This window comes from Rhinoderma darwinii, chromosome 3 (assembly GCF_050947455.1).
Source record: "Rhinoderma darwinii isolate aRhiDar2 chromosome 3, aRhiDar2.hap1, whole genome shotgun sequence".
NCBI lineage: Eukaryota > Metazoa > Chordata > Amphibia > Anura > Rhinodermatidae > Rhinoderma > Rhinoderma darwinii.
The window spans coordinates 226,398,482-226,413,976 of record NC_134689.1 but is presented as its reverse complement, the minus strand read 5'-3'; the positions used below and the strand labels follow the sequence as shown (position 1 = coordinate 226,413,976).

Here is a 15,495-nt window from a genome sequence, read left to right as displayed (position 1 = left end):
GAACGAATTATGGTTAAGTTCTAATTTTAGTCATATGGTTTTTCGTGCATAAAGATGAAAAGTATAACAAGATGGTTTATGTGTTTATCCGGAGACTCCACACAGTAAATCTTGGTGCAGTACAGTGTACAGTTTGTAGCAGTCTGCCATAAACTCATCTGACGCTTACTGTTACAATTCTAACAAAAAACAACAAACATTAGCAAGACCTTAAAACAGATTGTGACATAATTTGAAGGAGAAGAGATTAAAGACGTCACAAACGAAATTCATTTTGATGGGTCTAACAAAGGGAGAAATACATGAATGGGCTTGATCCTAATACAACAAAGATTCCTTAAGCCTTTTAAGAACTGTTACAACTGGTGCTGCAAAATTTCAGATAATACTAAAAACTATGATTTTTACTCTTAGGGCACATTCAGACGTGGCGGAATTGTTGTGGAATTCCGCTGCAGACAGTCCGCAGTGGAAATCCGAGGCAGACAGTTTGTCCATTGGTTTCAACACCTTTTTAGTTAACTTCGTGCAGACGTTGCGGAAAACTCCGCTGCGGAACATAGGCCGCGGTGCGAAATTTTCCCTCTGCAGCATGCTCTGTCTGTTGCGGAGAAGAAGTGGAATTTCACTGCGGATTTCAGCCTTTGCAATGCAAAAACTGAAATCTGTGGCAAGTCCGCTGTGATATCTGCAACGTCTGAATTACCTGTCAAATATGCAAATGTTGGTGCAGATTCATTGCGTAATTGCCCCAAATCTGCACCAACATTTGCAGCGGAAAAGTTCCGCCACGAAAAGGTTGTTCTATGATAAAAGGTTTACACATATTTCATTGGAGATAATGGTGGTGTTATTGGAACAATGTCTCTCCTGCCCAACCCCATCAGCCTGCAAAAGTCACAGAACTATTCAAAACTGTGTATATCCTTAACCTTCTCTACATAATTGCTTCAACATTTTTCGTAGATGCGGAAAAATGTATATTATTTTAGACACAATGGCCATAAAATACATATAGGTGATAAATGTGTTTGTTTTTTTTTGTCAGACATATGATCTGAGCCCCTGAATTTATACAAGCAAGTGAACTTAGGGCCCTTTTACACCGGCCAATTATCGGACAAACGAGCCTTCACAAAATGCTTGTTCCCGATAATTGCAAAGATCAGCCGATGAGCGAGCAAACGGTCGTTCATCAGCTGATTGTATCGTTTACGCAGCCCAAAATATTATCGTTGCCAGCAGCACATCTCCCTGTGTCCTGTGTAGACAGGGAGATGTGCTGCCAACATGATAAAAATGTATGGGAATGAGCGATCGGAGTAACGGAGTAGCAATAATCAGATCTATTTGTGATCTCATTGGTTATGCATAACATCATATTCCTTTGTCAAAGATTTATCAAAATGTTTGGGGATCTCAGTGTGTTAAGATAAAATTATCACACCATCCTGCAATCCCAACCAGTGGCAGATTATCATTAGGGCGGTTGGGGCGGCCGCCCGGGGTCCAAGGCTCTCGGGGGGCCCATGGCCGGCCGAACCACACATGATCGCACAGCCCCCCTCATGCCCGGTGGGGCGTCGCTAGCACCGGAGGGGGCCCCGGTTCTAGCAGCAGCCACATTCACACATCAATGAAAAGTTACTATAGTAACTGAGGCCTATGTAATAAACTACACGGGCCCCTGTTACTATAGTAACTGACAGTATTTACCCCTCCTCTTCCTGGAGCGCATCGGAGCACGCAGCGCATGACGTCACAACACTTGATGGAGTGAGGACCTGCGGCCGAAGATGAGGTAACTTTAATTCTAGTGTCTTGCTGAAGCTGATGGGTTGGGGTCCGACAACCGGGACCCCCGCCAATCAGCTGTTTTGAAGGGGTTGCAGCCGCTCGTACGAGCGCTACTTCCCCTTCATTCCGGTCACTTTCTCACACTGAACCACCGACACGGTCATGTCAGCGATTCACAGTGTGAGCAAGTGAGGGAAATGAAGGGGAAGCAGCACTCGTATGAGCGGCAACAACCCCTTCAAAACAGCTGATTGGCGGGGGTCCCAGGTGTCTGACCCCAACCCATCAGCTATTGATGGCCTATAGTGAAGATAGGCCATCAATGTTTAGGGACTGGACATCCTTTAAAGCCTACCGTGTGTTAGGCTTAGATACAGGACCCCAGCTTATACTCCATAAGAATACTGTCTGCTGGACCCTGTATCTTTATCCTACCTTAGGCTTAGATAAAGGGGCCAACAAACAGTATCACAAATGCACATGAGCCCTCTTCACATCACCGCTGCCCTTCCGTCTGGTTAACCGCTCAACGGAAAGGCAAATGGAAACCTTAGCTTCCGTTCTCAATGGTGATGGAAACTTTGCTAAAGATTTCCGTTTGGGGGGATATTCATTTGTATCTATAGGGGGCTGTGTGTAACACTCTCTTTGGGGGGATGTGTGATATCTACAGGGGGTTGTGTGTGGCGCTATCTATGGGGTTGTGTAATATCCACAGGGGCTGTGTGTGGCACTATGTACAGGGGGCTGTGTGTGGCACTATCTATGGGGGTGTGTAATATCTACAGGGGCTGTGTGTGGCACTATGTACAGGGGACTGTGTGTGGCGCTATCTATCGGGGGTGTGTAATATCTACAGGGGGCTGTGTGTGGCACTATGTACAAGGGGCTGTGTGTGGCACTATGTACAGGGGGCTGTGTGTATGTGGTGTTTTACAGTGTGTGGTATTATTATATTCAGGTGTGCAGTGTTTGGTGCTATTATATTTAGGGGTACAGTATGTGGCACCATGATAACTTTAATTTCATTTATAGGTGTGGAAATGTTGGAAAAGTGAGGAGTCGAAGACATCTGAGTGGCAAATTCTGCAGAACTCAGTCATGGCCGGGAGAAGTCATCATGTGCTCTGGACCGGATGGAGAAGAAAAAAGGAAAAAAAATGACTAGAATCTGAGACGTCGTCACATGTGAGTCACTAGATTTATAGAGAATCTGTCACCTCTCCTGACATGTTTATTATAGGAAATCCTTGTATTTCACAAAAAGTCTTTCTGCAGTCCAGGACTGATAGACAATTCCCCTTGTCAGGAGGATGTGTCCCTGCACAGTGTCATACTGTCAGTATGTAGGGACACAGCCCTGTGACAAGGGGAATCCGTAACACCCATTTGTTAATGCTTGCCCAAAAAGGTAGTGTTAAAATAGTTACGGCGCGGCAGGGCGGCGGTGCGCAAGGGGGGCCCAAGTTTGGGTAACAGCCCAGGGCCCATCGTCTACTTAATCCGCCACTGATCCCAACGGCCCGCATATATCAAGCGACGTGGTGCATTTTTAGTGGAAATAACGGTGTGTACTAAAGAAGAATAAGGGCACATTCAGACGTGGCGGAATTGCTGTGGAATTCCGCTGCGGACAGTCCGCAGTGGAATTCTCCAGCGGCCGTTTTTTACATTTGTTTCAATACATTTTTAGTCAAGTTAGGGCATGACCAGACGTGGCGGAATTGCTCTGGAATTCCGCTGCGGATAGTCCGCAGCGGAAATCCGCACCGTACACGTTTCTCCACTGCCTTCCACAGCTTTGTGGTTGGGTTCGTTTACACGTTGCGGACAATTCCGCTGCGGAGCATAGGCTGCGGTGCGGAATTTGGTGTCCGCAGCATACAAAGGTTGTTGCGGACGTGTCGCGGACTTGTTGCGGACTCATTGCGGAATTTCTCCATTGACTTCAATGGAGAGTCAAAATTCCGCAATGAAGTCCGCAGATGTTATGTGTGCTGCGGAGAGTATTGGTTTTACTAACATGACATTTCTTCATTCTGGCTGGACCTATGTATTTCTAGGTCTACAGCCAGACTGAGGAAGTCAATGGGGCTCCCGTAATTACGGGTGACTACGTGTGTGCACCCGTAATTACGGGAGCGTTGCTAGCCGAAGTCAGTAAATAGTCACTGTCCAGGGTGCTGAAAGAGTTAAGCGATCGGCAGTAACTGTTTCAGCACCCTGGACAGTGACTTCAGATCACAATATACATCAACCTGTAAAAAAAATAGAAGTTCATACTTACCGAGAACTCCCTGCTTCTGTCTCCAGTCCGGCCTCTCAGGATGACGTTTCAGTCCAAGTGACGCCTGCAGCCAACCACAGGCCAATCACAGGCTGCAGCGGTCACATGGACTGACGCGTCATCCAGGGAGGTCGGGCTGGATGTCAAGAGAGGGACGCGTCACCACGACAACGGCCGGGTAAGTATGAATTTCTGTTACTTTTACTAGGGAAAGGGCTATCCCTTCTCTTTATCCTGCACTGATAGAGAAAAAGGAAGCCCTCTTCCCCTCAATACGTAACGGCTAGTCCGTATCAATTTAATGACCATTTTAGGCAAAGCCGCAACAGAATCTGCAACGCAGATTCTGTGCGGCATTGATGTGGACAGTGGCGGAAGAACTCTGCCACGTCTGGGCATGCCCTTAGTTCAGACGTTGCAGAAAACTCCGCTGCGGACCATAGGCTGCGGTGTGCGGAATTTTCCCTCCGCAGCATGCACTGTCTGTTGCGGAGAAGAAGCGGAATTTCACTGTAGATTTCAGCCTTTGCAATGCAAAAACTGAAATCTGTGGCAAGTTCGCTGTCTTTTCTGCAATGTCTGAATTACCTGTCAAATATGCAAATGTTGGAGCAGATTCGTTGCGTAATTGCCCCAAATCTGCACCAAAATTTGGAGCGGAAAAATTCTGCCACGCCTGAACGTGGCCTTACTTTCTGCGTTGTGTGCCCTACTTTGTGAATATTGGCAGGCATGGTTATTGGCAGAGTCACTTTCAAACAATATTTATGAAATTTGAAAAACTTTGCATTCTGCCAAGCTAAAAAAAACTTGCATGTAAGCCACAAATAAAACCAAAAGCACTACAACTTCTTCATTGTAAAATTCAACAATTTTAACAAATGTTTGCTTGATAAATTTGTTGAAAAATACAAAAAAATACAACCAAGCAAAATAATACTGACACAGAATAAGCTAATATTGATACGTGTGAGCAAGTAGTTGTTTTTTTTTTGCCTGTTTCAAGCATCTCAAACCATCATAACATTTTTCAAAACTTTGAGATTCTAGGACAAAAAAAAAAAGAAGACGTAAAATCTGCATTGCCAGCTGGAAACACTAAAAACTGTTCCAATACTCTGAGGGTATGTTCACACGCCCTATTTACGGACGTAATTCTGACGTTTTACACCTCGAATTATGTCCGAAAATATGGCTCCAAAGCGTCGGCAAACATCTGCCCATTGAAAGCAATGGGTCTTACGATGTTCTGTGCACACCGGCTGTTTTTTTACGCGCCGCAGTCAAAAGACGCCCGCGTCAAAGAAGTGCATGTCTCCTGAAAACATTCTCTATGGCAGACAAGCTGTGCTTCAAATGCAATATCCAATGTCCAAATTATTTTCTTAGATATGTCTATATTTTTTTTTAATTAAAAATTACTTTAATTTTGTTTTGGAAGAACAAATGATCGGGATGGATTATGTGAGATAATAAGTTAGTGGCTTCTGTGATTTATTTAAAGCCTCTTTATAAAATAAGCCTAAAAAGCTTATACATATTTTACAAGAAAACACAACAGTATCTGCAATTAGAGAAATAGCACTTTGATAATATTGTTTTGGAAATACTTTTTTTTCCCCAACAGAATATGTCAAAATGTCTAATAGGCGGAAGCCCCAGTTCTGAAACCCCCATCTATTAGGAGAATAGGGGGCCCCTTACATATAGGAGAAGAAGTAAATAGCTGGCCACACACAAGCTCATCTCGCTCCCCCCATTGAGGTTTACGGGAATTCCAAAAACTGAGGTCCAATACTATTCATGTCTGTTGTTAAAAGACCCCATTTGACTGACCATAGACATGAGATTTTTGCTGCTGGATTTTACGAATTTCAGTGGGATCTGTCAATAATCTGTTTTTATGATTGCTGTGTGGATGAATTTGCTTTCCAATCCTGTCAGCTGAGTATTTATGAAATAAAATAACCAAAATGTTAATGTTTCGCCCCTTTTAAACGACATTATTTTTTGTCTATTCTTTCTAAACCTTTCTAATTGGTAAAAAAAAAAAAACGTATGCTAAAGTGTATTATTTTTGTGCAATATGTCAAGGATACCATTTTAAGCATAGACAATAGGGTAGGACTCTCTATTGTTAATGCTAAAAATATATATATATATATATATATATATATATACGACGTATGAATATTATTATAATGGGGTCAATGGGTGATTCATGCAAATATATAATAACAGATGGCATACAATCGCATAGTATGTTATAGTTTAAGGGTATGTTCACATGGCTTATTTTCGGCCGTTTTGCGGGCCGTAAACGGGTGAAAAACGGCTGAAAAATCGGAAGCAGAACGCCTCCAAACATCTGCGCATTGATTTTAATGGGAAAAAACGGCGTTCTGTTCCAACGGGGTGTTTTTTTACGCAGCCGTTTTGAAAAACGGCTGCGTAAAAAAACGCCCGCGAAAAAGTGCAGGTCACTTCTTGAGCCGTTTTTGGAGCCGTTTATCATTGACTCTATAGAAAAAGAGGTCCAAAAACGGTCGTAACAAACGCCGCGAAAAACGCGAGTTTTCTTAAAAACGGCTGAAAGTCAGGATCTGTTTTCCCTTGAAAACAGCTCCGTATTTTCAGATGTTTTTTGCTAAGCGTGTGAACATAGCCTTATTTATGTACATATTGGTGGTGTCCACAAACTGATATTCTCCAGTGCTTCTGCAGTAACTGAAACCAGATACAACAACCTAATGAAGTTATATCTATAGCAGATTTACTAAATGTTCCACAAAGTAATTTTAAAATAATAATGGAATGCAGCAAATAATACTTTTAGTTCTATCCTTATGTATCTAGCTGCCCATATTCACAAACATTATAGCTTTTACAGCAACTGTAAAAGGGGAATTCTCCTTTCTAAGGCCCCATGCTCACAAACGTATTTTTGTGGCCGCAAATCACCTGCAAATCTGCGGGTGAATTGCGGCCCCATTCATTTCAATGGGCCCATGCACACGACCGTGGTTTCCACGGTCCGTGCATGGCCCAGGAGCCTGGACCGCAAAAAGAACGGACATGTGTTATTACGGCCATCCGACCCGAAAGTCACGGTCGTGCACATGGCTACAGTCGTGTACATGAGGCCTAAGGAAAGTTAACTCTTAGAGTATGTTCACACGCTTAACAAAATACGGCTGAAAATACAGAGCTGTTTTCAAGCGAAAACAGCTCCTGATTTTCAGCTGTTTTTTAATCAAACTAGTGTTTTTCGCAGCGTTTTTTATGCCTGTTTTTCTATTGAGTCAATGAAAAACAGCTCCAAAACTGCCGCGTTTTTAAAAGCAGCCACGTAAAAAAACGCCCTGTGGGAACGGAACGCCTTTTTTCCCATTGAAATCAATGGGCAGATTTTTGAAGGCATTCGGTCCCCGCATTTTTAGCCATTTTTCTTGCCGTTTACGGCCCGAAAAACGGCTGAAAATCGGCCGTGTGAACATACCCTAATAATTGTTGTTATTGTTATGACTAAGGGTATGTTCACACGCACTGTTTTCAGAAGTAATTCGGGCGTTTTACGCCTCGAATTATGCCTGAAAAAACGGCTCCATTACTTACGCCTACAAACATCTGACCATTGCTTCCAATGGGTTTTATGGTGTTCTGTTCCCACGAGGTGTTATTTTACGCATCGCTGTCAAACTACGACGCGTAAAAAAGACGCCCACGAAAAAGAAGTGCATGTCACTCCTAGGGATGTTTTTGGAGCCTTTTTTCAGTGACTCCATTGAAAAACAGCTCCAATAACGTCCGTAAAATACGCCACGAAAAACGCGAGTTGCTACAAAAACGTCTTTTCAGATGTATTTTGCTAAGCTGTGTGAACATACCCTAAGGGTGCAGCACCCATGGATACATTGCTGTTAGCAGTTTTCATGACAGTTTCTTAATAGTTAGTAGAATAGCTGACATTTGTAGATAATACAGTTTGTTCATTTTTTATGAGCTCAATTTTTAAGGAGTTGCATAGGATTAGAAAAACATGGTTGCTTTCTTTCAGAAATAGCGCCACACCTGTCCTTGTTTTACATCTTGTGTTGCAGCTTGTCTCCAATAAAGTGAATAGGACTGAGCTGCAATACCTCATAAAACCTGTAATCCTTTGTGGCACTGTTTCTAAGAAAGCAGAAATGTTATTTTTAATCCTGCCCAAACACTTTAAATATTTTAGGTTCTAAATTCAAAGAGAAAAAAACGATAAAAAATATGCAAAAAAAACCAGACAATTTCAATGTTTACTGTGGTAAATGTCTACGCTATATAAATAACTGATGTCACGTTCAGAAAGACCATTTGAATGTGTCTGTGATATATAATGTAGATCTTACCATCTGGTGGCATTAGGACTTTGTTGTTTTGTGTACACCAACCAACAGGGTGTAGGTCTGCAGTCATGACATCACACCAGAAGTCGGCCCTTCGATCCTCTCCATAGCCACAATATCTTAGGAGAAGTAGCTGGCCACATGTTGTAATAATAGTAGCTACCCAATAAGTATCCGGATTATTCTTATTGGCCACTTCTAGTTTCATTCCTGGTTGGAAGTTGCTTTGAAGACTAATTTCAACCTTGTAAAAGATAAAACAAATTTAGATGGATGATACCATATAACATGTAACATAACAAAGTTATGGGTGTATATCTAGAGTAATCCACGCTACCATTAGCTTAAACTTGTAAGAAAGATTGACAGCCATTATCTATGTATACAATATAATCTATAAAGAAAATACAAGGTTTCAATTTTTATTTTATTTTTTAAACCAAGGTAAAATACAAATTCATACTGTGGTAAGAAACTACATTTTAGTAAATGTCACCCTCTGATTTGATTGACAAAAATATCTCTTTAATTGCAAGACAAGGGCCAATCATTTTGAAATGCATGAATACATCTGAGAATCGAAAGATTTGAGGAAATCGCTACATTTTGAAAATCTCATGTCCTCTTTTTATTTCTTCATTGCTCTTCCTAATCCATATATAAACTTATTTTCACATTTTTAATATAGTGTCATTTAGTTAACCATGCAGAGTTTTATAGTGGCTTTAAAAACACCCAAGCATTCATGGATTGGGACTAATATATGAAGTTTTGAGAAAGGCTTGGTTCATACTACCAGAAAGAAAGAGCATTTTATGCATCAGTTATAATTTACGTTTTCTAGTTATGGTGTTATTTTCATTCTCTAATCTACCTTAGAAAGTGACAGATGTCTTTTCACTGCAATGTTTTTTGTGAGTCTCTGCTATTTTAATGATTTATGACTACTTGAAAGAGGTTTTCCAAGATTTTAAGTGTCCAAGAAAGACAAGTGTTATCTGAGTAGGTTTGAGAGTTGGAGCTCATCAGTATTTTGCACCTGTGCTACCTCCCTTCATGTAACATTGTGGCTTGTCTGCATCCTGCTGGGAACTGGTGTATTAACCTTCCCTTGTTTCAGTAAATATGGCCCTTTTTCTGGGATTTAAAGTAAATGTGATCCAATTTTCTGCGATTTATTTGTAGCGTTAGTGAAGGGACTCTCAAAAAACGAGGACTCTTGCAAGTTTGTATATTTTGGCCAAAGTGTCAACTAATACCTAATTTCTATAATTTTTTCAGGATGTCCCCTGGCCTTGTGATGTTGGTGGAGAATGGGATGTCAGTACTTAGTGTGGTACACTTAGAAGGTGCTGGGCAGCCAACCTGATCTAATAGTATTGGCATGAATAAAAAGCTGCTGCCCAGTATGGTACACTACACGTAATGGTGTGACTGGCACCGTTATATAAGCCTAATATGTGGGCAATATAAATATGTGTATATTATATAACCAGCTGTTTTTATAAGATTTACTTTTATAAATGATGGACTTTAGGGCACTTTCACACGGAAGTATTTTGGCCAGTATTTTGTATCTGTTTTTGAAAGCCAAATCAAGGAGTGGAACATACACAGAGAAAAAGTATAATGGAAACATTTTCACCTATTCCGTGTTTTGGACCCACTCTTGATATTGCTGTGTGAAAGCAGCCTAAAGTCCATATCTTATAAAAAATAAATTGTAAAGGATCTGCCAGACACAGCTTCTGTGTCGACGCCCGTGGTTAGTCAGTCTGCCCCTGCTCCTAAGTCTGATAGAGTGACTCCTTCGTCTACCACTCAGGCTGGGAGGATGAGGAGTGGGAGAGCCTATCACAGCCTGGCCAGACGGAGCTAGCATCCGCCCTCTGTCTATTTATACCTACATTTCCTGCTTCTCCTTTGCCTGTGATTCTGCTTGTTTCCTGGGTCTGCTGCTGCTGCTTGTACTATTTGTCCTCTGCTTCATATTGACCCTGGCTTTACTGACTACTCTCTTGCTCTGCGTTTGGTACCTCGTACACTCCTGGTTTGACTCGGCTCGTTCACTACTCTTGTTGCTCATGGTGTTGCCGTGGGCATCTGCCCCTTTTCCCTTAGCTTCTTTGTACCCTTGTCTGTCTGTCTGTCGTGCACATAGTGAGAGTAGGGACCGTCGCCCAGTTGCACGCCGTCGCCTAGGATGGGCCGTTGCAAGTAGGCAGGGACTGAGTGGCGGGTAGATTAGGGCTCACCTGTCTGTCTCCCTACCCCGTCATTACATAAATCTTATAAAAACAGCTGGTTATATAATATACACATATTTATATACCGGAATTTAAGACGCCCCTGACTATAAGACGCACCCAGGTTTTAGACAGCAAAAAATAGGAAAACATTTCATATTTTACTTCTTTTACAAAGAAAAAACTATTTTTTTTAAAAAAAATATGTATTTAGTTTCACCACATTCTGAATTACTACATTACTTTAGAGAAAAAAAGGTGGCAAAAGATGTTTTTTTTTTTTACTTTAAATATTAATTTAATTTAATTCACTAATAATAACTTTATTTACAAATTTTATTAGTCCCCCCCCTAGGGGACTTGAACCAGCGATAATTAGATTGCTGGTACAATACACTGCAATACTAATGTGTTGCAGTATATTGTCATTTTTATAGGCTCCTGTAACAGCGTGATCGCTTTTCCTGTCCATGTCAGCTGTAATACACAGCTAACACCCGCAGCGTATGGCGCGGGCTTAGCCCGTGAGCTTGCTCCATACATCACCCCTTGCACCATGACATGCTATTAAATCGTGGTGCGCGAAGGGATTAATGCACAGCGGATGGTGCAGAGTGAAAATTACAACTTGCCATTTTAGTGCACAGTATGTTGTGCCCAGTTTGTGCCACTGAAGACAAATACCTCATAAAATGTTAATCAGTTCTCCCGGGCATAGCGATGCTATATCTGTGGACGTAAACTGCATGCTGTAGGGCTCAGAATAAAGGGAGTGTCATTTGGCTTTTGGAGCGCAGATTTAGCTTGGTAGCAGGTTTGGCTTGGGGTTTGCCGGTATTTCATTTTTTAATGTGGGGGCATATGTAAGCTTGGCGGAGTACATCAGGGTATAGTAAGAGGGTATAATAATGGGGTGAATAAATAATCCGCAGATATGTGGCCAGTGTCGCACTGATAAATGGTGCCCGATCTTATCCGATTTTGGAACACTGCACATTTTGCATCGCCAAATTCTGAGAGCCAGAACTATTCTATTTTTTCTCCAATGGAGCTGTGTGAGGGCTTATTTGTTGAGGGACAATCTGTAGTTTTCATTGGTACCATTTTGGGGTACATGCGATTTTTTGATGACTTTGTATTCCATTTTTTGGCAAGCAATGTGACCAAAAACCAGCAATTCTGACAATGTTTTTTATTCTTTATTTTACGGTGTTCACCCTGGGCTATAATCTAGAATTTTACTGTATTCTGCGGGTCAGTACGATTACGGCGATACCATATGTATATCGCTTTTTTATGTTTTGCAGCGTTTGCACAATAAAATCACTTTATTATAAAATAATTTATTTTTTGTGTCACCATATTCTGAGAGCCATAACATTTTTATTTTTTAGTCAAAAATGCTGTGTAAGGGCTTGTTTTTTGCAGGACGTGTTATAGTTTTTATTGGTACTATTTTGGGGTACATGCAACTTTTTGATCACTTTTTATTCTATATTTTGTGAGGGGTTGTGACCAAAAAATAGTGATTCTGGCATTGTTTTTTACTTAGTCTTTGCGATGTTCACCGTGCGGGAAAATTAATATTAAAGTTTTATAGTTTGGGACATTACGAACGCGGTGATACCAAATATGTGTACTTTTTTTAACGTTTTCCTATAATAAAAGACTTATTATAGTTAAAAAAAGCAGTTCTTGCAACTTAAAACTTTTATTTACAAAGACTTGCAGCTCTGATCGCTGCTAGAATACATGCAAGACGTGGTGGAATTGCTGTGGGGCCGTGTCAGAGCGTCATAATTATTAGAAAAGCTCCAGGACTTCCGGGAACAATTCACGAGGTTGGAACTGCACCATTTAGTACAGAATTTTTAATGAAAGTATATTAGTAAGTTACTTTCTTTCACATAAATATATTATTGCAATGCAATTTTTGGTCTCCGGATAACCCCTTTAATATAATGTATGGGTAGGTAGGTATGCTTTTGTAATTATGTCATAGTGTGGCAATCCAGTTCAATCCAGTTAAACATTCTGGACAGGGAATTTCTTTATTTGGAGTCCACTTTAATATAGGGTGAATTTGCAATATTGTAATTGTCTTATTTGATTATTAGAATCATTTTCCATGCGCGATACACTGTTGAAAACCGCGGTCCCTCCCCCACTACTCGTATGTCTTTGACGGCAAAACAGATAACCTGTTGGTAAAAATTAGAATCCCATCCCTGCCTGACATGGTATTCAGCTAAGTGATTTGCTAAAGAAGAACGGCAGCAATACATACATGTTTAAAAGAAGTGTGAGGTGCAGCAACAGATGCTGATTCTTCCAGATACTCATCCCAACTGAAATCTGTATCCTCAAGGCTGGAACCATCATCTATAGATAGGAAAAAAATGACAATTAGAATGTGTTATCAACATATCTCATGTTTTATTAAAGGGCTATTCCCATTTTATTAAGTGATCGCATATCACCAGGATATGCCATCACTTTATGATCGGTGGGGATATAACCTCTGAGATCTTCAGCGATCCTGAGAATAAAGGGGCCAAGTGTATGGGATTAGCTGCAGTTTCCTACACAGTCAGATGGCTGGGGTGCCGCTGTGCAGAGAAAATTTAGAAGAGAATGCGCCAAATCAGTGCTGTGACTCTTTTACTCTCATGATTGGTGGGGGTCCTAAACATCATAATTTAGCAATATTCCATCACTTTATAAGATGGGAATAACGCATTAAAGAGTAACTTTACTCAAACTGAAATTATAGTTGGCATCTGTGGTGTGTAAAATGACTCGTGCCAGTTGGCTATATTTTAATCTGATCAGTTAAAAGGAAAGAAGTCACCATGAACATAGATAGCTGCAGGGGCAGACATACCATTTGTGCAACTTGTGCAGCTTCACAGGGGCCCAGTAGGCAAGTGGTCCACTGTCACCTTAAAGCACCCTTCCTCTATCTATTAGATTGCATGTATATGCCTGAGCTAATAGACTTTATTGTTAGAGAGACATAAGCGGGTGATGTATGATGAGATATTGAAGAGCAAGGAGCCCATATAATGTACTCACACAGGGGCCCTCAGCAGTTTGTGTCTGCCCCTGTGATTAAAAATGGTAAAAATTACATAGTGCGCACAATTAGGGAAATTGGGCATGGAATACCCTATAAATGTGGGTAATCAGTTATGTGTAAGGCATGGTAAATCACTCTAATTTGAACTAAATTAAAACCCTAAATGTTTAATTTCTTAGGGTGGGCATACCACAACTTTTGAAAAATTATTATGCCTCATGTAATCGAAGATGAAATTCAGAACTGTAACTAGTTGCTTCTGAGTCTCTGTGAAATCTGAAAAAGGCCCCCCAACAGTCATGTCACTGTCCTCAAATGTGGTAGAGGAGCCCCCTCGGGCACTAGGGTCCGAAAAATAAAGAAAACTCTGCACCCTCTGAGAAATGTCAGTGTGCATTATGTGCTGACTGTTCTTTCATAGCCAAGAGCTCAGCAGGACAACCTAAAATCATGTTTAATGTGCAGCAAATAGCTTTAAATCGTTGAGGATGGGAAACACATTCATAGTCCGCTCATTAATTAACAGGTAATATAAAATACTATAAAATAATCATTTATGTATAAAGCTCCTGCCATTTCCCCCCCTAACGTACACACTGACTGCCCATGTATTAAGAGCACAGAAATATAAAAAGGGCCATAGAGGTTTTGATCAGTTCTACACTGTATTCTATGCACATTGAGAGATTTAATAAAACTAGTGAAAAGAAAGTGGTGCAGTCGTCCATGGCAACCAGTCAACTTCCAGTTACTTTGCTAAATGAAACCGCCAGATTAATTGCTATAGACAACTTCTCTACTATTTCTTTGCACAAGTTTTGATAAATCTTCCCAAATTATATTATTCATTACCTGGCTGTGGGCAAAACATATTCTCTCTGCAAGAAGAGCACGCCACATTTCTCCTTCACCACTGGCAGTGACGGAAGGAGTGCTGCGCTCCTCACCTTACCATAACTGTGCCAGACATTTACTCCTGAATGAGGCTCCGGAGGGATGATATGTGATGGTTATACAGTGCCTGCTTAATATATATTTATTTGTTTTTTCTCCCAATAAAATGTTCCTTGAAGAGCAATTGGTATGTGTTGTGGATTCAGATGAATTTAACAGAAAAATGTGTTTTTTTAAATTGTTGAGGGTGTTTTTTAGATATTGCCGTTTTGACACTGGCCACTGAGTCGACTACACGATAACTCCTCTATTATACAGTAATTATTTGGAGGCAGATAGCACATGATCGCACCATTGACAATTAGCAGCTCAGCTCCTCTCCCTCCCTGCACAGTGTCCTCTGCACATGCCACAGAGCATGCTCACAACACTCTCCTATAGAAATTAATAGGTCGTTTTCTGATAGGATTCTTATGTTCAGATGCCTGCTGTAAGGCAAATCTCTGGGAACGCTGTTCACAGCTCAGAGCAGCAACTTAGGCAAGATTGCTGTCCCTATATTCATGTAAAGGAAATATAATGACATACAATCAGAAAAATAAAACAGATTACAACATATTTTTAATATAAGAAAAAAAATGTGATGTATTATCGTTAAAGGAGTTGTATGAGATTAGTAGAAAAATATATATTTTTTTATAAACAGCGCCACTCTTGTTCACGGGTTGTGTCTGATATTGTCCTGTTCATGTGAATCCCATGGACAAAGCAGAGCTAGATCCCGTATAGCGACAGATACATCCGTCACTA

The 15,495-nt window shown here is 40.9% G+C and overlaps 1 protein-coding gene across 4 annotated transcripts in view; it reads right to left on the bottom strand.

Moving 5' to 3' along the window:
• SFMBT2 (Scm like with four mbt domains 2) overlaps positions 1-15,495 on the bottom strand; it is a 214,270-nt gene that overhangs the window by 124,443 nt on the left and 74,332 nt on the right. For all 4 annotated transcript variants that reach the window (XM_075857477.1, XM_075857472.1, XM_075857473.1 and 1 more), the window contains 2 exons: positions 13,000-13,094; positions 8,470-8,710 (listed from right to left, as the gene is read on the bottom strand). In XM_075857477.1, the coding sequence (XP_075713592.1) occupies positions 8,470-8,710; positions 13,000-13,094 (336 nt within the window). The remainder of the gene's footprint in view (positions 1-8,469; positions 8,711-12,999; positions 13,095-15,495) is intronic.